The 22,328-nt window shown below is 44.0% G+C and overlaps 1 protein-coding gene across 1 annotated transcript; it reads left to right on the top strand.

The window, feature by feature from the left end:
* LOC109846564 (probable acyl-activating enzyme 18, peroxisomal) lies at positions 238-6,129 on the top strand. Its single transcript, XM_020415811.1, is given in 15 exon segments — positions 238-700; positions 1,099-1,228; positions 1,316-1,575; positions 1,717-1,918; positions 2,802-2,842; positions 3,119-3,247; positions 3,929-4,002; positions 4,087-4,307; positions 4,394-4,488; positions 4,822-5,038; positions 5,110-5,235; positions 5,309-5,407; positions 5,483-5,548; positions 5,551-5,694; positions 5,772-6,129. Coding segments are annotated over 15 exon segments (2,202 nt in total). The 5' UTR covers positions 238-416; the 3' UTR covers positions 5,886-6,129.

Here is a 22,328-nt window from a genome sequence, read left to right as displayed (position 1 = left end):
CAGTTTTAGTCAGGCCTTCACAAACTTGTTAACAAAAAGCCTATAGATGGATACAAAATGGATTCATTGCAATCCGGTACCTTAAAAGTACAGTATAATCCTGGAGTTTGTGTATCTACGTGGATAATTCTGAGGCTACGGATTGTAATTACACGGATAACATCAAGAGTTGCTTTTCCTATGGGTTCTTGGGTCACCCATATATTACAACTAGTAATCTCAAAATTACTCGTGCAGATTCATAAACTTTAGGGTCACCCAGTAGCAGGACCACGTCTTGGGGGTACCGGAATGCAATTACTGCATAAAAAATTGATTATCACTGTCACTTTCAGAAGTTACATGTACCCACCTAACTCTATACAACCCTGGAAGTTGGAGATCTCAGAGAGAGCAAGAGGCAGAGAGCACCGTCCATGGCTGCTGCCGCCAAATCAAGCATATGGGAAATTACAGCAGAGGACATAACAGCAGCAGGACTGAGCTCAGCGGATGCCGCAGGATTCTACAAGGAGCTGCGACGGGTGGCTGAAGCTCACATGGGAGAAGGATCAGAGGCTGAATTATGGAGAGATTTGGTGGAGAGAAGACTGTTGAAGCCAAGTCATCCTCATGAACTTCATCAGTTGGTTTACTACTCTGTGTATGCTGAATGGGATGTCTCAGTTAGAGGACCACCTCCTTATTGGTTCCCTTCCAAGTAAAATCATCTCCCTTTTATTTTAATTTTTTTTCCAGTTTTGGGTTATTATTCTATTCTGCATAAAAAAATGGGTTTTGTTCAGGCTTTGATTGCTGTATGGATAGTTTTGGGCTACACTGATAATGGAAAAGAATGAAATGCATTTCTGATAACCCCATATGTCGATTGATGCCGATATGCTGATAGGAAATTTCATTGTTAGACACTTCAATAGATTGGATTATATTAAACATTGGAGCCAAATAAAATCAAGTGTTTTTTAAGGGAAAAACCAAATCAAGTAATTGTGTAGTTCTGATTTCAGTTTCGTATATGACTTAGTCATATTTATTTGAAAATGGTTTTTCTTAATGCCTACAGTTTTTAAGTAACATGTACTACTACTTTATTGCCAGAATACATTCAAAAGATACCAAACTCGGGAGGGTGATGGAAATTCATGGTCCTAAGCTGTTAGGATCATTATATCATGATCCAGTTACAAGCTTTTCTCTCTTCCAGAAGCTCACGATTGAACATCCAGAGGTGACTTATGATCTATTTGATAATATTTATACTTCGTTTTATCAACAGCAATATTTGACTTGAGAGGGGAAAGTTTATCGGTTTCAGGTCTATTGGTCAATTGTCATAAAAGAGCTCTCTCTTATATTTCATGAGCCACCAAAAACTATTCTAGATACTTCAGACAAATCCAACAATGGGGGAACTTGGTTTCCAGGAGCAATTATGAATATTGCAGAATGTTGTCTGCTGCCAGGGAATTTGCCAAATAAAACAGATGACAGCATGGCGATTATTTGGAGAAACGAAGGTTTTGACGATGATCCTGTTAATTATTTGACATACAGAGAGCTTCGCGATCAAGTGATGTATGTGGCTTTTGCATTGTTAGGTTTCATTTCTTTGTTGTTCTTCGTTCTTACTAAAGCATTACAATATATCATAGAAAGCTGTAATATTTGCGATTTGTTCCATATGGCAGATAAATTTTCCTACTACTGTAAAAACAGGTTGGTAGCTAATGCACTGGATATGACATTTACAAAGGGAGATATGATCGCCATCGATATGCCAATGACATCGACAGCAGTTATCATATATTTAGCAATCATTCTCGCTGGATATGTTGCTGTGACAATTGCTGATAGTTTTGCTGCAAATGAGATTGCCACTCGTATGAGAATAACAAAATCAAAAGGAATATTTACTCAGGTGAGTGTCTTCAAGCACCAAGCCGTTTCTCTTGGAATTATACAAAGTGCTAGTAAAGGATGACAGAGGTTATGATAATAATATCTTTTTGTATTGGATGCAAAAAATGCCTTCCATATATAATGTTCTAACATGAAAAGGAATCTATTTCAATCTAAAGTTAATGCATATAACTTAAGGCTTTTGAGCAAAGTCTTCATTTAATCTCAGCACCAGGCTGATTGAAGTTGCGGAAATTGAGTTAATGATGATTGTTCGGGCAAATGCCTTCGAATAAGTATTTTTGATTCAGTAGTCCTAAACTACATGGTGTATAATCTATAATTCTATGCTATTCTATAAAGTAATTAATCCTCTAGGTAATCTGGATAGCTGGAACAAATGTACTGTGGAGTAATAATTTGATTTATCCTAAAATTAGAACGTAAGGCCTTTATCCAAATCCATATCCATATCCTAAAACAAGTAAATAAACATAATAAGAAATGTCAATAATTTGATTATCAAATAGCGATGTACCTGAGAATACTCGACCAAATACACATATAAGGTTTATAAACAATAATTACTTTTCTATTTTCTCACAAATAATTACTTTTGTATCTACTAAGACAACATTAGACATGCGATGAAATTCAAGCATAGCTTTCAGTGACCGGAAAAGGACAATCATCCTATTCTATATGATAGAAATCATATTGTTTCCAAAATATGTGTGTGTGTGTGTGTAAACTTTACTACCTTATTAAAGAATTGCGATATTCAGTCTTAATGATACAGTAACAAAAGACATTGCTGGTACCAGAATGGTTATGTTTCTGTTTTTTCCATTTCTCATGTGCCAGCAATGTGCTAACAATGACGGCTCCTTTATATGTTACAGGATTTCATTATTAGAGGAGGAAAAAAGTTTCCTCTCTACAGGTATAAATTTTCAGTATATTGTACATTCTAGTTGTTGTTTATAGCAAAAGTTCACCGCATGTCAATAAATATCTGAAACATTTTGTTGTCTTTAGACTCTGATTCTCAGCGAATGATATACTTATAAACTTCCCTTGATTTTTGTCGTCTTTTATTTTCCAAATATGACAGAGAAATTAACTGTGGACATGAATGTTTTTTTATATTTACATAGGAATCAACTATAGAAAACCATTTTGTTGGTTATGACGAGTTCATTATTTTTATTTATTGCAGTCGTGTTGTGGAGGGATGTCAATCTAAAGCTATTGTTGTTCCTGTGCGCGGAGACAATGTGGGCGTTTCACTTAGGAGCCATGATTTATCATGGAATGACTTCATATCGAGCACTGCTGCTCTACCAAAGTATGTTGGCATACCACTCTCCAATTTCGGTCCTTATTATGTGAACTGTCATAGTGTAATGAAACACTGAAATATAAGACACTTAAATGGGCATCAATCAGTGGGAATTGCTGTCTTTACTTTAAATTCCTTAAAACATTAGAGTTTTGAATGCTGTAGCTTTTCAATATTGCATGATTTAAGATAATTGCAAATTTAGAAGTTATGGCACGCGTATATATTAAATAACAAGAAAGTATGCTTCTTGCCACGCTCATGCATACTAGTTGCTGTCTAGTGCTCCTACTACTAGATATCTCACTTGACTGCAGCTCTTTCTGTATTCCTTTTCTTTCCAATACGATGGAGATATCAGCAGTTCTTAATAAAAACTCTTATACATCTAATGACAACGTCAAATACATTACTCCATCAAAGTTCTATTTTCTTATTTTACAAAACTGTGGTATACATGTAGAACAAGTGCAGGATCATAACTTGATGGCAATAGGAAAATCATACACCAAAGTTTGTGTTTACTGACAGAGGAACTGAAAGGTCTACAGGAATAGATGTTGAGTTATATCAAAAATTGTCTTAACTATCTGAAACAAACACCTGGCTGCATCTGTATATTATTTCTTTCACGTAGTAAATGTTGTTTTTATTTCAATTAGTTAATCAAAAGGCTTATGTTGACAGCCCAGTCAACTACCCTCCCGTTTATCAGCCGATGGAGGCTATGACTAACATACTCTTCTCTTCTGGTACTACTGGTAAGCAACATTTTCACCTCCACTCTGTTAGCTTCATATATCAATACACCCCCAGCGTATTGATATTTGTTTGTTCCTTTACAGGAGACCCAAAAGCTATTCCATGGACACAACTTTCTCCAATCAGAAATGCATCTGAAGCATGGGCGCATTGCAATATGCGAGCAGGAGATGTGTACTGCTGGCCTACAAATTTGGGGTGGGTTATGGGTCCTTCCACATTGTATTCCTCCTTCTTAAATGGTGCCGCGTTGGCTCTATATCATGGTTCTCCTCTTGGTCGAAGCTTTGGCAAATTTGTTCAGGTGTTTACCAATTAATTCATACTTCATACTTTTAGATTTCACCGTCCTTTTTTGCTTTATTGTAAATAACAAGTTTGGTTGTTTAGGATGCATCTGTGACAGTGTTAGGTACAGTACCAAGCATTGTAAAAACCTGGAAGAGTAGCAAGTGCATGGAAGGACTTGATTGGACAAAGATAAGGTATATCAATATTTGGTGTTCTTTCTTGCGTTAATTGCAGATAGACCCCATGTATTATATTGCGGATAGACCCCCTGTAGTTCTATTGCTGCAGATAGACCCCTAAGTGAACTATTTTTTACTCTTTTACCCTCAGAAAGAGAGAAATTTGGTTTTGACAAATAGACCTCCCTAGAGTAAGCGAGACAAAAAAAATTCACAGAGGGTCTATCCACAATTGGGTGATAGTACAGGGGTCTATCTGCAATGGGGCAATAGTACATTGAGTCTAATCTGCAATTAATCCATATATTTTAATAAATGGGTAAAAGGAGAAAGAAAGAAAAATTGCAGGGGATTTGGCACCACAGGTGAAAACTCTGATATTGATGATGATCTCTGGCTTTCTTCACGAGCATATTATCAACCTGTTATCGAACTTTGTGGAGGGACAGAACTCGCATCATCCTACTTAGCAGGAAGCTTGTTGCAACCTCAAGCTTTTGGAGCATTCAGCACTCCATCAATGTCAGCAGGGTTTGCAATTTTAGATGACCAAGGAATTCCTTATGTGAGTTTAAAAATTCGAACTAGTTTCTAGTTTAAGTTGTGCCTGTAATAATTTTAATCTAATGATGGCAGCCAGATGATCAACCTTGTGTTGGAGAAGTGGGTTTATTTCCTCTGCACATGGGTGCAAGTCAAAAACTACTCAATGCTGATCACAACAAGGTTTACTTTGATGGAATGCCAGTTTATCGAGGAATGGTATGAGCACGACATATATCCTTCGTATGAATCTTTTAGTTGGTAATTATCTCATATGATATTTTCTTGACAGAAACTGAGAAGACACGGGGATATAGTTCAAAGAACAGTAGGTGGATATTATATCATCCAGGGGAGGGCAGATGATACCATGAATCTGGGAGGGATCAAGGTAACAACTATACGCATTTGTTCTCTTCCGAGCAAACATCCATCTAACGCAAATCATAACATGTTTGATTCATAGACAAGCTCGGTGGAGATTGAACCGTTATGGCATCGGGCAGATGAAAGAGTGTTGGAAACAGCTGCTGCTTACGCATTCGTCCAAGTAATGGAGGGCCTGAGCAGTTAGTCGTGTTGGTGGTGCTGAAACCTGGATCTTTAGATTGTGAACCGGATTTCTTGAAGAATAAATTCCAGAAATCCATTCAGAAAAACCTAAACCCTTTGTTCAAGGTACGCGCACAGTTGCATTTGTGAGACATGTCCATCCTAATATGTTAACGAATTTAATTTTCTTGTCGTGATAACAGGTGAGCCATGTCAAAGTTGTTCCTGAGTTTCCTCGAACAGCTTCTAATAAGTTACTGAGACGCGTTCTGAGGGATCGAGTGAAGCAGGAGTTTTCATCTCGCAGCAAGCTATGATTGCGTTGAAGAATTCCTATTTGTTGATTGCGAGCTTGATGTTTTTGGGTGATGGTTTAATTCTGCTTGCTGTAATGCACTGTTGCTTGTTTTATTGACGGATGAATTGACTCCATAGAAGCTGTCATAAGTTCGAATAAGGTTGGGAAACATTTGGAAAATAATCAGATCATTTCAGTACTTTTAAATTGGAGATATCAGTGTGGTCTTTCAAAGTATAATAAAAAGAGACACTTCATTATCATCTGTTTGTTTATCATGTGACCCTTTTATTTTGTTCATTGTGTTTCTAGGAAATAACCCAAACAATCATTTCCATTTTATTATATATTCCACATTCCTCTCAAGGATCTGATTGTCTTTTTGATGTTGTGAGCACGACTATTCAAAGGGAATGATGGTTAACTCTAAACAAAAATATGTAAACCAAGCATTACACCACGTTTTATCAAAACTATATTGTTGAAAGTAGATGTCAACAACTTGAGATGGTTCAAATGTGATCAAATAGTCACTTTTTCTAGTTGTCCCCAGGATCAAGAAAGCTCTCTTTGGGACAGTGAGCTGAACGCATCATGAAACTGCAACTGTGCGTACTTACATATACTGTGTGTTTGAGCCGTAAATTACCTGTTTGAGGATCGTTTGTCGGGTTCATCCCATCCCACCTTTCGCTGCAAAACTCATGTATACTTCTTGATCGACATGTATGTGAAAACGGCGAAGGAATTATGAAAAATGTGAAGAATAACCCAAAACAGACTCCACCACTTGTGAAAACGGCGAAGGAATTATGAAAAATGTGAAGAATAACCCAAAACAGACTCCACCACACCTTGGTGTGGTGTCTGCCATGAGTGTAGTAGAATCTGTCCTGCACCACACTGTTTGCGGTGAAAGTTGCTGTCTTCATTGCTATCGAATCTATTACAACTTTAGTCATTACAATAAACTCGAATAAAATAAAAAGTTAATCTTTTTATAAGATCTCCTTACACAATGAAAATAAAACAAGTTTACAACTTTGTCAAACAAACGCAGGGAGATCGTTTATCGATCTTCTGCTTGCGTGGGTGTCTTTGCCTGTGCCGGGGTTTATCCGTGGACCACCGTCGATCAGATCTGATGGCTTAAAAATTGGGCAGAGCTTCGTCTATCCGCGAAGGGATCGAGAAAACCGTAGCTCTTATCTCGGCGAAGCAGATAATCACTCTTCTTAAGATTACCACAACGGGATAATCCTAAGGAACGGATCCGGGAAACTGTAGATCTGACGAATCTCTCTCTCTTGCGTTGAAGAACTCGATCCGATCTCTCCTCCTCCTCTCTGAAATCCGTGCACCTTCAGTCTTCAATCCGGCAGGGCTTCGCCTAATCTTCCAAAATTCCAGATCTGAAAAAAGTGAGGATCTGGGGCTGTATTTATAAGCTCCAGGAGGTTTCGGGCGGTTAAAACCGCATAACGGGCCTTTTCTATGTTGGAGACACCCCAGGGTGTCTCAACCTGAGCCGAGACACCCTAGGGTGTCTCGGCCTCAGCCGAGACACCTTAGGGTGTCTCGTTGGTCCGAGACACACCGTTGTGCCTATTTGTTTGCTTCCGCTGTAAATTCTTTGTCCGAACTCGGATTTGAGTGATTCCAAGTGCGTTGGAAAGCTGACGAAGAGTTCTATAAGCTCCAATGATTAGATCATCTGTGGAATCAACTGGGACACGAGGGGCGTAGCGCCTTTTGTAGGCGACGCAGGGCTCTCGATCGATTCGTATCCTCGTTATTCTGGAACTCTAATGCTTCACGTAGTTCGTCGATTCACTTCAAGCGTTTGTCGACGTCAATCAAGCTTCTGTAAACTGGATAGTGATGTTCATCGTCTTTTCTTAACACTGAGCCGTTCGTGGAGACCTATAGGCAATTTTCGATGCCTACAGATACCCTTTCCAAAGCGTTCCAGACTCGTTTCTTTTGTAGAAGAGGCTGGAATACTTTGGATGTGATTGATCCAGCCTTCAGTCGGCGTAAAGGACCTGTAGTTAGCTTCAATTCTTGACTCCTTCGATTTTCAGCATACTCGATGCTTTGATGAATAGCTGAAATCCTTCCGGCGCTGCGTTTATCGTCTGGCTGTCGTCGAAGTCTCAAATCTAAAACTGATGAGTTGAGTTTGGCTCGTGTTATTGAGTTGACTTTTTGATCGCAACGCGTTGACTGGCCTTGACCTAGGGTTATGCGTTGACCGGCGTTGACCATAGGGTTTCGAACGTCGTACGTTGACTTTTTGATCGTAACGCGTTGACTGGCATTGACCTAGGGTTACGCGTTGACCGGCGTTAACCTTAGGGTTTAAATTGTCATACGTTGACACAGTTTATACTCGTATATTTACTGGAGTATACACACTTTAAGCTCTTAAGGTATTGGAGCATGGTGGTCCCAAGTGTCGAGGCTGCAGGACCAACTGTTAAAGCTGATTCATCTGTATTTGTGGATCTTATCTTAATGTTGTTGGATAATCGAGTCACGAGACCAACTAACGGAGCTGATGCATCAATGACTCGCACTTTATAGAATTTTTGGCAAATTCTCAGCCATCAACGGGTTTGACGAGCCTTTACCGACTACCTGTAGGCTGTCTAAAAATTACAATAGATAGCTGATCCAAATAAGCTCCGACAATGGAGGTCACACGACTTCCCAATCACTGCATACGCAACTCCACAATCGCCACAAACACGACCTCACTTCTGAGATGATTGATCTTGATAGCTGCAACAATAGCATGAATAGTATTATTAGCAACTATTAGAGATGCTGATGAGCAGTGTAATGATTTTAGAAAGAAAAGGTTGGACTTAGGTGGTGAGTTGCTTGGTAGAGAGCTGTGGGCAAATATTCGTCTTCAAGACACTATGGATGTTGATTCCCGTCAAGCTCTCACAACGAAAGCTACAATCAAATAGCTTTCGCGCCGACAATCGAAACATACAATCAAAGAGTTGCTTGGTAGAGAGTTGTGGGCAAATATTCGTCTTCAAGACACTATGGATGTTGATTCCCGTCAAGCTCTCACAACGAAAGCTACAATCAAATAGCTTTCGGATTGACAATCGAAAGCGGGAAATAGAGGACTTTTCACATAGATCGAGAAGAGTTACAATTCAATGACACTTCCGACAACTGATGAAAACTCTATTCAGCAGTCTTCACATTCTACAGTGAAAGTTACAATCTGACAACTTTCATACCCTATAACAGTTAAAGCCAGGATTACTGAACAACGGTCCTCACAACGCTTCACAGAAGAAGCTACAAGTCAAAAAGCTCCTTCTGAAACGCGGATGTCATCCCCGCGTTACAAATATGGAAAGGCAGGCGACCCCCGCGTCTCCAAAGCACAAGCCAAACGTGAGCGACCCTCGCGTTCATAGGGGTTCAACCAACACTGACCCCCGTGTTTCCAAGCAGGCAACAAGATAAACGCGAGTGACCCTCGCGTTCAATGGTGTTCAGCTAACACCCAACCTCGCGTCTCAATCCTAAGACACGAAGTTGGGTTCTGAACGCCAGAATGGGCGTTTGACTCATTCAAACATGAGTCGAACGGTTCCAAAACCGTTTATCCCACGTTCTGAGGGATGTTCGCCCACGTAGGAGCAGATATAGGGGTCAGTTATAACCTCCTACCCCCCTATAAAAGCTCAACAAACCCAACGGAGCAAGGGTTGGATTTTGGGCATCTGAACCGCACAGGTTGGATTCTAAAGATCAAAACCGTACAGGTTGGAGATTTTCAGTTCTAAAAAACAGAAGAGTTAGCAAAGATCGGAGGGGGAAGATCTCAACCACTCAGGTTTTGGCGATTCAACGGCAGCAGCGAAATCCTTGGAGATATGATTTCAGAGTTCTAACTCGTTCAGAGTTCTAACTCGTTCAGAGTTCTTAAACTCGTTGAAGAGTTACTTATAAAACTTTCCACAGAAGTTCATCGTTCCCACGAGATAGAAGACGGTCAGATCGTCAACGGAGAGCAATTTCGACGCGAGCAATCGAAGGAGGCATTCCATCGCTACCGAGAAGAACCCAGTTTTAAACAAAGGAGAGAATCAAATTCGTTCTCTCCTCTTTTGTAATCAAGTTGTAATCGAGATCAAAGGAATCCAAGTCAATTTTCTTTATTCTCTTCTTTGTAATTTTTCTAACAAACAAAAGATGGCGACTCTGCTGGGGACTAGCTTTTCCGATGAGGAAGTGGTGGCGCAGTCCGACGTCCACCTCATGGGGACGACTATAGAAACTCTTGTCATAGAGTTTGATCAAGCTAAGTACGAGGAAGTCTTATCCTCAGGATCGCTTAGCCCCAAGGCTAAGCACAATGTCCACGAGACCTCCAAGAAGGTCAATTCTGTTGTCGAAGTGCCGAAGAAAGCCCTCTCCTTCGGCCAAGAACTCAAACTGGCTCTGCTGGCGGAAGATCCCACATCCGCGTCAACAAGATGTTCTTCGGGCCACAAACGGCCCTTGGAGGAAACGGGCCCTGTGAACGTCGGCGACGTTGCTGCTAAGGCTTTGAAACAAGCCAAAAAGAACGCCGCTCGTCGACGGAGAAGATCCATACGACGAGCACACTTACGTGAGAGCCGAATGCTGACCCAACGCGAGGACCGCGTTTCTGAAAATCCAACCGAGCCTAGCGTTCCCAAAGGAGAACGTTCACTTCGTGGCAACGAGCCCGATTATGAGCCTCGGCTTATACAGCTGAAACGCGACCCTGAATGGCGCGTTGTTACTTCAAAACGCAGCCCTCAGAGTGGAGCTGCCAAAACCAAACGCGACCCCCAGGGGCGCGTTCCAATAGAACATGACTCTCAAGAGTCTGTTTCACCACTTAAACGCGACCCTCAGGGGAGCGTTCAACTCAAACGCGACCCTCAGGGGAGCGTTCAACTCAAACGCGACCCTCAGGAGAGCGTTCAACTTAGACGCGACCCCCAGGGGCGCGTTCAACCAAAACATGACCCTCAGGGGTCAGTTTCATCATTCAAACGTAGGCCTCGGCCTAACGTCTCCAAAGCTAAACGCGACCCTCGCGTTATCCTTCAAGAACGCGATCTTCAAGAGGTCCGTCAGGTTCAGAAGAGTCAGCGTGGCTTCAAAATCCACGTTCAACGAGAACCAATTTTACCTACCCAAGGGCAGGGGGTTCCATCTCCACCTCCAAGTCCGGGAAAAGTTTCCTCCCAAGTTCCTGATCTGCGGGAATTGTTGTCGAGAGGAAAATCAACAGCACAAGCAACTCACTCATGTCAGTGTGAGAGGCTTATCTCGGCAGTTCTGTCAGAATGCCCTTGTTGTGCATCCGCACCCCGGCAGTCCGTATTCGACAGATTGACGAACGTCGTTAGGCCTGCCAAACGACAACGCCGCTACAGGAAGAAGACAGCTGAAGCGGAGTACCCTCAGGTCACTATCAATATGAGCTTCGCATACTGACTCCGATGAGTCGCAAGAGAGTCATCCCCCGACTGTCCGAGAAATTTGTGACCAGTTCGAAGGAGTATATCAGAATACTCGGACTCGGACAGGAGCTATTCGCCCGGTTGACTATCAAAAGTTAGCCAAAGGCATTACAACAAGTGAAGAACATTCGACAATAGCCGAATCTCAATCTTCAAGCTCTGTCGGAGCACGGGAGGTCTCCGCTTACACGACAGGGAACCATGAAGACATAGCCAAAAGAGTGGACGAACATCATGTCATGCTCCAGGCGCAACAGGAGACACTTCTCCAATTGAAGGATATGCTGGCTCAGCTTCTTGCTGAAAAAGGCCACAAACCTGAGTCTTCCCGGAGAACAACTTCGAAGGGAAAACAAAAAGTGCATGAACATTCAGATCATGAGACTCACAACCTGGGATCCTCTTCTGAAGGTGAGAAGGAGGTGGAAAAAGAACTGCATCCTCAGTCCACCAAGATGGATGAACTGGAGGCTCGCCTCAATGCAATCGCCAATAGAAGCGAACTCCGCGAAGAGGGAGTAGTACGGCCTTACCCTGCTGAGTGGGATACAGCTCCCTACCCACCAAAATTTAAGGCCCCTACCTTACAACCGTTCGATGGTACAGGATCGCCGAATCAGCACATTTACTACTTCAAATCCCAAACTGGAGATGTAGTAGCAAATGACGCCATCCTGACCAGACTATTCATCGGTACCCTTAAAGGTATCGCTTTCGAATGGTTCATGAAACTGCCTGCTGGATCTATCCAGAAATGGGTAGACCTGGAAAGGCTATTCTTAGCCAGGTTCTTTGAGGACGATACGGAAGTCTCAGTCCTAACTCTTCTCGCCACTAAGCAAAGGAAAGGAGAGTCCATCAAAGCCTATGTGGAGAGATTTCGCAGCATGGTATTACGATGCCCCTCAGGTATGACCCAGTCAACTCTGGTTGAAACTTGCAGGCACAACCTGCAGACCCAGCTCCTTGCTCAAATGGGGGTGGCAGAATGTCGCTCCTGGAGACAACTAGTTTCACAAGGAGAACAAGCTGAAGAGATAGTGGCGCGAGTCAAAGCTGAAGAAGTGCCACAACCCAAGCCGCAACAGCAACGCAATCAGCAAAATGCCCAGCGGTCTAAGGGAAAGGAGACTTTGGCAGCCGATTACACGCGAGTACCACCGCCAAATAAGCAAGGCAAGGCGCCAAATCAGCAAAGAGCGCCCAAGCAGTATTCGTTCAAAGAGGAGCATGTGGATACCTTATTCCAATTGCTTCGAAAGAACAACAAGCTGCAATTGCCTGAGATCAGGAAGCCGGATGAAGCAGGGAAAGTGGATGACCCCAACTATTGTCGTTATCACAGATTCCTTGGACATCCTACCAAAAAGTGCTATGTCTTCAAAGACATCTTGCAGAATTTGGTGAATGCTAACGTACTCACCTTGAAGCCCGAGCAGAAGACCGTATCAACTAATATGATAGCGGTCCAATTCGGTGACTTTCCCCCGGTGGTAACGCCGAACCGCGTCGTCCCCATTCACAAGGGAGAAATGCGTCTGAAGAATGCTAACCCGCATAGTCAGAAGGACAGGGGATTGGTACCCCTCACTACCCCAAAAGGGGAAATCATGTGGGTCCACCCTGACCTGCTAGGAGATCAACAGTGGACGAGCACCTCGTCTGGAAAGAGGGGAGGCAAGGCTAAGTCTTCTAACATGATTAGCCCCTCCATTACTGAAAATGATGACCACCTCAAACCTCTTACCGATTCAGAAGAGGAGAGGATTGTCCTAGCAGCATACCCAGAAGGCAATCCTGGCACTCGGTCAGGAAAAGCTTACTTGAGGGATTACGGCCAGAACGCTCCAGAAGCTGAAGAACAGCCCCAAGACGCTGGGGGTTCTGCCCCGAAAAAGCCAGTGGACAAAGGAAAACAGAAGGAGCTCCGATTCCACAGAAATCTCCACCAGGAAACTGGAGAGTCGAGCGCTCCCTTCCAATTCAACGTCATGGCGCAGCTGGCCAACATACCGGCCAGGATTACTTTATATGAGCTCCTAAGGTTATCCAAAACTACCAAGGAAGCTCTGATTGAAGCCCTGAAGAATACAGAGAGCTTCATCACCCAAGTCACCCCGGCTCCCGAAGCCTCTGATGATCAAACTTGTCTGCAATGTCTGCAAGTGGCGAGAAGTCTACCCTGCATATCGTTCACGCAAGAAGACATGCAGGTCAAACATGAACATGACCGACCACTGTACTACACAGGATATATCGGATCCTCCGAAATCAGCCGTGTTCAAGTTGACCCGGGCTCAGCGCTTAGCATCATGCCTTACAGGGTCATGCAGGTCTTAGGGATTCCTATGCATCGACTGCACACCACCCAGACTACTATCTTCGGGTTCAATGCAAACAGTACCCGACCCCTGGGAAAGATTAAACTCAGATGCCAGATCGGAGATCTCAAGTCTGAGGTAGCATGCTACATCATAGATGCGGACACGTCCTACAATCTTTTGCTGGGACGACCATGGATACATGCAAACCGCATTGTCCCATCTACTTTGCATCAGGTTATGAAGTACGCCAATGACAAGGGCGAAGTCAGAACATTGATTGCAGAAAAATACCCCTTCCGAGGGGTGGAAAACTTCCATACCGACTCTGTCTTTTACTTGGAATCCCAAGAGAAAGAAGATGTAGACAGCGGTAATGAAGTTGACATCGAACCAGATCCCGATGAAGATTGTCCTGGGGAGTTGAACTTTGATGTAATGGGTCAGGGTGAGAGTAATAATGATGTACCGAGCGAGGGCGAGTGGTTCATTAATGAAGATTCCATTTTAGCGTACTTGTCTGAGGTCTCTCTTAAAAATAAACAAATAGAGAATGATTCTAGTGCAGGTACCAACCCATGGCACGTACTGTGCACAGAGGCGTCGCTCACCTTGCCAGTCCAGTCATCCTTCGCTTCGGATGAAGAAGTGGAGGACGCACAGAAGGCTTTCTTCAAAGTCCCATCCAAAAGGAGAGGGCAGAAGCCGATCTGTTTTGGTAAAGTCAAACCCGAACAACTCAAACGAGCAAGTTCGGAGGAAGACGATGGAGTTCCCCAATTCCATTACCATGAACCCAATTCTAAATACTTAATGAAACGAATGGGGTATAATTTTAATGAGAAACAGGGCCTGAACTTCGGGAAGGGAAGACGAACACCGATCCGGATGTCTCTCACTCCCGAAGGAAAACCTCCGGATTATTACCAAAAAACCGGAAGGGGCGTGGGTTACGTCACGCCTCCCCCCGCCTCGAAAAACGAAAGCAGTAATTACTTACGTCATGACCAATCATCCGGAATATCGTCATACGAGTCCGAAGTTAGCGTTGGATCCTTCTTTAAAAACTTGACTGTGAACATGGTTTCAACTAGTCATCCAGATGAAGATGCAGGGGGTGACCAGGAATTATTGGAATCGACCGATGATCCTTGGATCAAGCGTCTCAATATCCTGTGGGATATGCGTTTCGAACAACGCGAACCGCCCACTGAAGATAAAGTAATCCAGGTCAACATGGGAGATGAACATGATCCTAAGCCCATATTCATAGCTGAAGACTTGTCATCATCCGAAAAAGAAGACCTTATATCTCTCATCCGAGAATATATAGATGTCTTCGCTTGGAACTACGAAGATATGCCCGGCCTTGACCCGAAGGTTGCCATGCACCGTCTCAACATTGATCCGGACGTAAAACCCGTTAAACAACAACAACGCAGGTTTCGTCCAGAGATCATGGAATCAATTGAGTCAGAAGTTAAAAAGCTTATAGACTCAGGTTTTGTTAGGGAAGAACAACACTCTGACTGGGTGGCCAACATTGTTCCAGTTCCCAAGAAGAACGGTAAAGTCCGGATATGCATCGATTTCCGCGATCTTAATGCCGCCTGTCCGAAAGACGAATTCCCACTCCCCATCACGGATGTTATGATTGACAACACCTGCGGGTATGAAAGGATGTCTTTCAAGGACGGATTCTCTGGGTACAATCAGATCAAGATGCACCCGGATGATGAAAAACATACTGCTTTTAGAACACCACTGGGGGTGTATTGCTACACAGTGATGCCCTTCGGCCTGAAAAATGCAGGTGCGACTTATCAACGTGCAATGAACACAATCTTTCACGAACACCTACGAAAGAAGATCGAGTGCTACGTTGATGACATAGCAGTAAAAAGCCAATGCAAAGACGATCATCTTGTAGATCTGAAGACAATGTTCGAAATCATACGAGCACATCAGCTGAAGATGAATCCGACAAAATCATTTCTCGGAGTTTCAAGCGGAAAATTCCTAGGATTTATCGTTACTTCCAAGGGAATCTCCCTTGATCCAGAAAAAGTGCGTGCCATCCAAGACATGCCACCTCCTAAGAATCTCAATGAGCTCAGAGGTTTGCAAGGCAGACTGGCCTACATTCGAAGATTCATATCTAATCTTTCAGGGCGCTGCCAACCTTTCTCTAAGCTCATGAAGAAAGGAGTATCCTTTGTTTGGGATAGAGAATGTCAAAAAGCATTTGAGGAGATTAAGAGATATCTTACTCAACCATCAGTTCTCGTGGCCCCTATATCAGGAAAGCCATTCCTGTTATATGTGAGAGCTATGAACCATTCCCTTGGAGCTTTGTTGGCCCAGAACAACGATCAGGGTCAAGAACAAGCCATCTACTACCTGAGCAGGACTATGATGGGAGCCGAACACCGGTACAATCCGATCGAAAAGGAATGTCTTGCCTTGGTATTCGCAATTCAAAAGATGCGACATTACCTAGTTGGACAGACAATTCACGTCATCTCCAAAGTGAATCTGCTGATGACGAAACCATCATCTCTGAATTGCCGACTTGCAAAATGGGCCATTCTCTTGTCACAGTATGACATGCAGTTCATGCCCCAAAAGGCGGTCAAGGGTCAAGCACTGGCCGACTTCTTAGCCGATCATCCAGTATCGGGAGCATCTAAGTTGTATGAAGAATTACCTGACGAAGTCGCCGAAGCTTGCGCTACTCAAGGAGCTACGCAAGTGTGGAAGTTATTCTTCGACGGTGCATCCAGAGCAAATCCTCATGGAGCAATCACCGCAGGAGTAGGAGTAGTTCTCTCCGAACGGCCACATAGTCCCAAGGGGATTCTCCTTAATCGAACCTTGCACCAACAACGTAGCCGAGTATAATGCTCTGCTATTAGGAATGCAATTTGCTGAAGAACTTAATGTTCAACACCTCGAGGCTTACGGTGATTCTCAACTCATCGTTAATCAAGTCCGAGGAGAATACGAAGTACGGCATGAAGATCTGATCCCGTATTACTTCGCGGTGCTAAAGCAAGCTCAAAAGTTCGAAGGTTTCTTTATTAGCCGAGTATAATGCTCTGCTATTAGGAATGCAATTTGCTGAAGAACTTAATGTTCAACACCTCGAGGCTTACGGTGATTCTCAACTCATCGTTAATCAAGTCCGAGGAGAATACGAAGTACGGCATGAAGATTTGATCCCGTATTACTTCGCAGTGCTAGAGCAAGCTCAAAAGTTCGAAGGTTTCTTCATCGAATATATACCACGAGCTCAGAATGCTTATGCAGATGCTCTAGCCTCCTTGGCAACCTCATTAGCGTTGCCACCGAAGACTGAAACAACGATTCCAGTCGCGGGACGGAAACTATACTTTTCTAAAATTCCTACAGAAGAAAACTCAGACGAGACACCGACAGGAGAAGTCTGTACAACCTCTATGGAATTTGAATCCAGGGATTGGTGATTTCCATACATCGACTATGCCGTATATGGAATTCTGCTAGAAGATCCTAAGGAAGCGGCCTCTATCAAACGAAAGGCCCTCCGATTCTATTACGACGCAGTCTCTCAAGTCCTGTGTCACGCCCCGCTTCCCAAAATACCAGGGAATCGGGACGCGAGCAAGCCCGCGACGTATTAGACTGAGAAGAGATAAGTGCTAGACCCCGTCTTCTCAATCTAATACGCTAAGCGTCTGGAAATAAATACAATACGAAGTCACAGGTCCCCGATCACACATAGCAAGAATATAAAGACAACCCAGAATAAAAATAGACATATCATCAATGGTAAATCATCCCAGACATAAAATACGGGTCAAACGTGCCCTTATACAAATATGAACAAGAAAATGCTGGAAAGATACAAAATTCATCGTTCAAGCAGGAATAGAGCTACGCCATTCTCTTTGGTATATGGCTGCGAGGCGGTACTACCATTGGAAATTCAGATTCCTTCTCTGAGAGTCGCTATCACAACGGGACTAACAGAAGAAGAAAAGCATCAACGACGTCTGCAAGAACTTGAAGCCTTAGACGACAAGCGACTTCAAGCTCAACAACAAATAGAGTTGTATCAAGCCCGTATTTCCAAAGCCTACAACAAAAAGGTTAAGGAACGGATCTTCAAGAAAGGCGATCTAGTGTTGGCCAACAGACGACCCATGGTGATGACACACAAAACCAAAGGGAAGTTCAATCCTAAATGGGAAGGGCCCTTCGTAATAGAATCAGTCTATTCGAACGGAGCATACCGCCTCATCAATCAAGAAGGAGACAGGCTCATGATGCCAATTAATGGGAAGTTTCTCAAGAGATACTTCCCGTAAATCATGTAGCCCCCTAAACCCCAACCAAATCAGGCTGGGGGTTGCCTATTCATAGTGTAATTCTATCTTGTATTTCGTCATGTTAACACTACACCTCTGACGATTGTAATTTGATGGAATTATTCTGAATAAATGATAAAGGGAATTTCGATAACATTTGCATTATTTTCTATTGTCTTGAACCAGATTTCAATAAAAAGAGACGATAAAGAGCAAAAGTGATATCATTTTCATTCGATGTGGTTAATCCAAACACAAAATGAAAAAGATACAAAATTCCTTAATCAAAAACAGGTCAAGAGCTAAACATCAGGCTTCATTAACTTGAGGGTTTTTAGCCTAGACTTGAAAGCAGAGAGTTTCTCCCGGTGAGCTGCTCGAACTTGTTCCTCGATCTCCTTTCTGAGTTCTGCTTCAATAGGAAGAGTAGCAACAATGTCTTTACGAGTCTGCTCAGCTGCGTGGAGTGTACGGCAAAATTTCGTATAAATTTGGCCACTTTTATGCTCAAGCTCTTTTCTGACATCCTCGTAGTGGGCCAATTGAGCTTTCTTCTGGTCCAACTCGGCCTCTAATCGAGCGATAGTCTCTTCAATATCACGGATATCAGAAGCAACACGTTTGATTTTAGCATATGCTTTAGAGTGTCGCTTCCTTAAAGTTGATATACGGGCTATTTTATCAGATAGTTCCTTGCGAAGATTCCCTGGGTGATGCGCTCTCGAGATTATCGCCAAGGAAAGAGCCGGCTCCACTTCAGAATCTAAATTGGCGCGCTGTAACTCCCTGAAAGCTGTCAATTCTGCCATCAAAAGAGTGATCCCACCCTGGCAGTGCTCAGTCCAGGATGCATCCCCTTTGGCCTTGATGTCGTCCAAACATTGGCTCAAGATGGATTTACAGTCTTCAAGAGAAGCCCCCTCAACACTGATCATACCAATAATTGTTTGCATCCAACGTTCCAGTTCATCAATTGATTTCTTCAGAGCTCCTGAGCGTGGAGGAGGAAGAGTTGGATAGATTGGATCCGTATGATCATCCTGAACAGGTGTTGGAGCAACTTCAGAAGAAGGACCCTCTCCAGCCCTATCGTCTTCAGGAACTGAGGGGATCGATTGGAACATTTCGCCCTCTCCGTCAGTAAAACGCTCAACGAGCGCAGACTTCATCGCATCCCCCATTAATTTGGCCCTCTTGGAATTCTTGGCCATGGCAGGTATCCGCTTACGAATTCTCCTGTCATACTCACCTTGCTCAGCAGCAGAAAGAGCCTTCTTACCCGACCTTAAAGAACGAGGTTTAGGAGCAGGCTCTTCTGCAGGAATCTCCTCAGTTGTCTTATCTGTCTTTTCTTCAGGAGAATCATCAATTGGCTTTCCCTCTTCAATTCCCGTAGGAACCTCTTCTTCAGAAGGTTCTACGGTAGACAAGTCCTTAGGAGCTTCAACGGCTCCGATCGCTTCCTGTTCACAAGATAGGTACTCTTCCATCCCTGGCAGACGAGTACTCGCAGAACCACTCCGTGAACGGTACAATTCCCGAATCTCGTTTATACATGAAGTATAAACGTCATATTCCGGAATCCGAGAAGCTTCAACAAACCACTGGCGGAAATCCATAACAACAGAGCAGCCAGGTGGTGAATGGGGTAAAGTGAATTGCGCATGGGTTCCCCCGGCGGAGAAGAAGTACCATGCGCGAGCTCCTTCGTACAAATTCCCAATCTGAGCTAACGCCGGGTTAGGATTGCTAACATAGAGTTGGTCGTATCCAAACTGTCTGGCGAACCGAGAAGGCATGTAAGGCTCAATTACGCACTTCTCCCGCGAGCGATAGACCAGGTAGCCCAACCTGATCATGAGAAACCAGCTGAATGTACCCTCTTCCAAAGAAGATGAGCCCTCAAAAAGCAAGTCCATGAAACGGGCATCCTTCACATCAGCTCCGTCAAAGTTAGGAACGCAGCAGAAAACCCGGTAATTATCTTCCCGGGATAGAAGCTGTCGAGCCCTGACTATATAGGAACTAGTCCACGTGGCCGACTCCAGTCTCTGTACGAAGGGAGTATAAGCATCAACCCCCTCAGGCGCCCCTATCATCAAAGAAGGGCAATGCAACACGAACCAGGCCACTAAATATGTATATGGCATTGGTACACGTGGTTGAGGAGCATTCCCAGCTTTCTTCTTAGTAGCTTTGACTCCCGCAGCACTGAGAAGCTCTGAAGTCAATACCCTCAGGCCATTCTGGATACAGCCAACCATAGCAGTAAGGAGACTCACAGGCCTCCCATGCGCTAGCAAAACAGCTGGATACACAACCTCAGCTAATATTGATTCTATTGGTCTTGACGGTACCACACACCGCTTCAACCAAATCATGAAGAAGCCTGCAAGTAGAGCCGTGTTAGAAATAGGAACTGTGGCTTGGTAGTGGAAACTTTCAAATTCGACGCCAGCTTCAAAATCATCCTCGGCATGCTCGGTCTTATAAGTAACACCAGGAGCCTTAATCCGAGCCTTGGCGTCCTTAAGTGAGACAACTGCGACACGGGATACGGCCACATCTTTCCGATTTAAGTTTTGGAAGAGGTAGTCTACCCAGGTAGTATGCATAATGCCCCCTCCACGCATCCCAAAGACTTGGGCGCATATGTGGAAGTGGCACATCAATTCCCAGAAAGTAGCGTAAATTTCCGGGTACACCACCTTCAGTAAGGAAAGCTCCTCCGTGGTGGGGATAAACTCCTCGTAGGGCGTTTTTCCAAGCGACAGCCCCGACACTGCCTGCATTTCATGAAGAGCAAAACCTAACTCTCCAGCAGGCGTGAAGAATGTGCAGCTGTCAGGGTTATATTTCTCCAACATAGGGAAGAAATTGTGAAGACTCTGCATGACTCCCCATCGTGTAGCTAACACAGGAACTGTAAGACCCGATTGAGCGAGAGAGTCCTTAAGCTCCTCAAGAACAAAGTCGACCATGCGGGTCCACCAACCTCCTTCGCCAGAACAGACCCATCCAGGGGACCTAAACGTCTGGGTAGAGAATTCACCCTGAGTTGCAAGGAATTGACGAATAAAGATGTTCGCTGGACGTGGCATCTCCTGAACCAGCTCCTTCTTCTCAAACAAACCAGGTCTTAACCCCTTGAGTTGTCCTCCGATTTGTGTACGAGCTCGCCGACCAAATCCAAGTGACACATTCTCTTTCTCTTTGACAATGTCGAAGGTCAAACCCCGACGGCAACTCACATTCAAGAAATAGGAGAGCGGGTACATCATCTTCATGCTTGGGAGGAATAAAAGGCGACTATCAACTCTTCGCAACAGCTTTGAATCTTCCACATATGTAAGATGATCATCGCCTGGTATGTGATCTCCAAATATGAATGTTGGTTTAGGAAACTGGGCATGACCGACAGGGGTCTCCAAGTCTAAGTCAGTTATCAGAATCTTGAGGGTAGAGCATTAGGGGAATTTAATCATTTCCGCTCTTTCCGAATCAAGATAAGTACACAATGGAATTTGGTTCTGAAGACTAAATATTTCATTCGCGTCAGGTCCCCCGATGTACCCAAAATGATGCTCTTGTGAAAGTGGCACGTTTGGGAGAAGTACTGCACAATCAAAAGCAGAAGTTAGCGGCGAGCTATCAACATAAAGGCATAGCCTGAAACATAAAGGGTTAAAGGCTCATATCGAAATCTCCAACGCGAAGGTCGAACCTCGCGTCAGAAATCTCCAACGCGAAGGTCGAACCTCGCGTCAGAAATCTCCAACGCGAAGGTCGAACCTCGCGTCAGAAATCTCCAACGCGAAGGTCGAACCTCGCGTCAGAAGCCTCAAACGCGAAGGTCAACCTCGCGTTGAAAAACTTGAACGCGAGGGTCGAGACCCACATGGGGTCCCAACCCCGCGTTTTCATTGAGTTAAAACGAGTCATCTTCCTCGTTATCAAGAATCCATCTAGGGTTTTCAGAGAACTTGCCAAGGCAAGTTATTTCGGGTGGCACTCACCACGACAGGGAAGCCCCCGCAGCAGCGGTGACGACGACGATGTCCCCACATGAACAAGAGCGCCGTCGGCGTCCTCAGCCGACGGCACTTCGGAAGTCGCTCCGGCGACTTTCTTGGAGTTCGAACCTCTTCTCCGAGGCGCCATTGATGCAGTCGGTCGGAGGAAATTACTTTGAATGAGGAGACGAAGCTCGTCGGAGATCTCACCAAAATCAAACGAGAATTCTCGTTCTTGGAAATAG

This window comes from Asparagus officinalis, chromosome 7 (genome assembly GCF_001876935.1).
Source record: "Asparagus officinalis chromosome 7, Aspof.V1, whole genome shotgun sequence".
Lineage (NCBI taxonomy): Eukaryota > Viridiplantae > Streptophyta > Magnoliopsida > Asparagales > Asparagaceae > Asparagus > Asparagus officinalis.
This window is presented reverse-complemented; position numbering and strand designations above follow the sequence as displayed.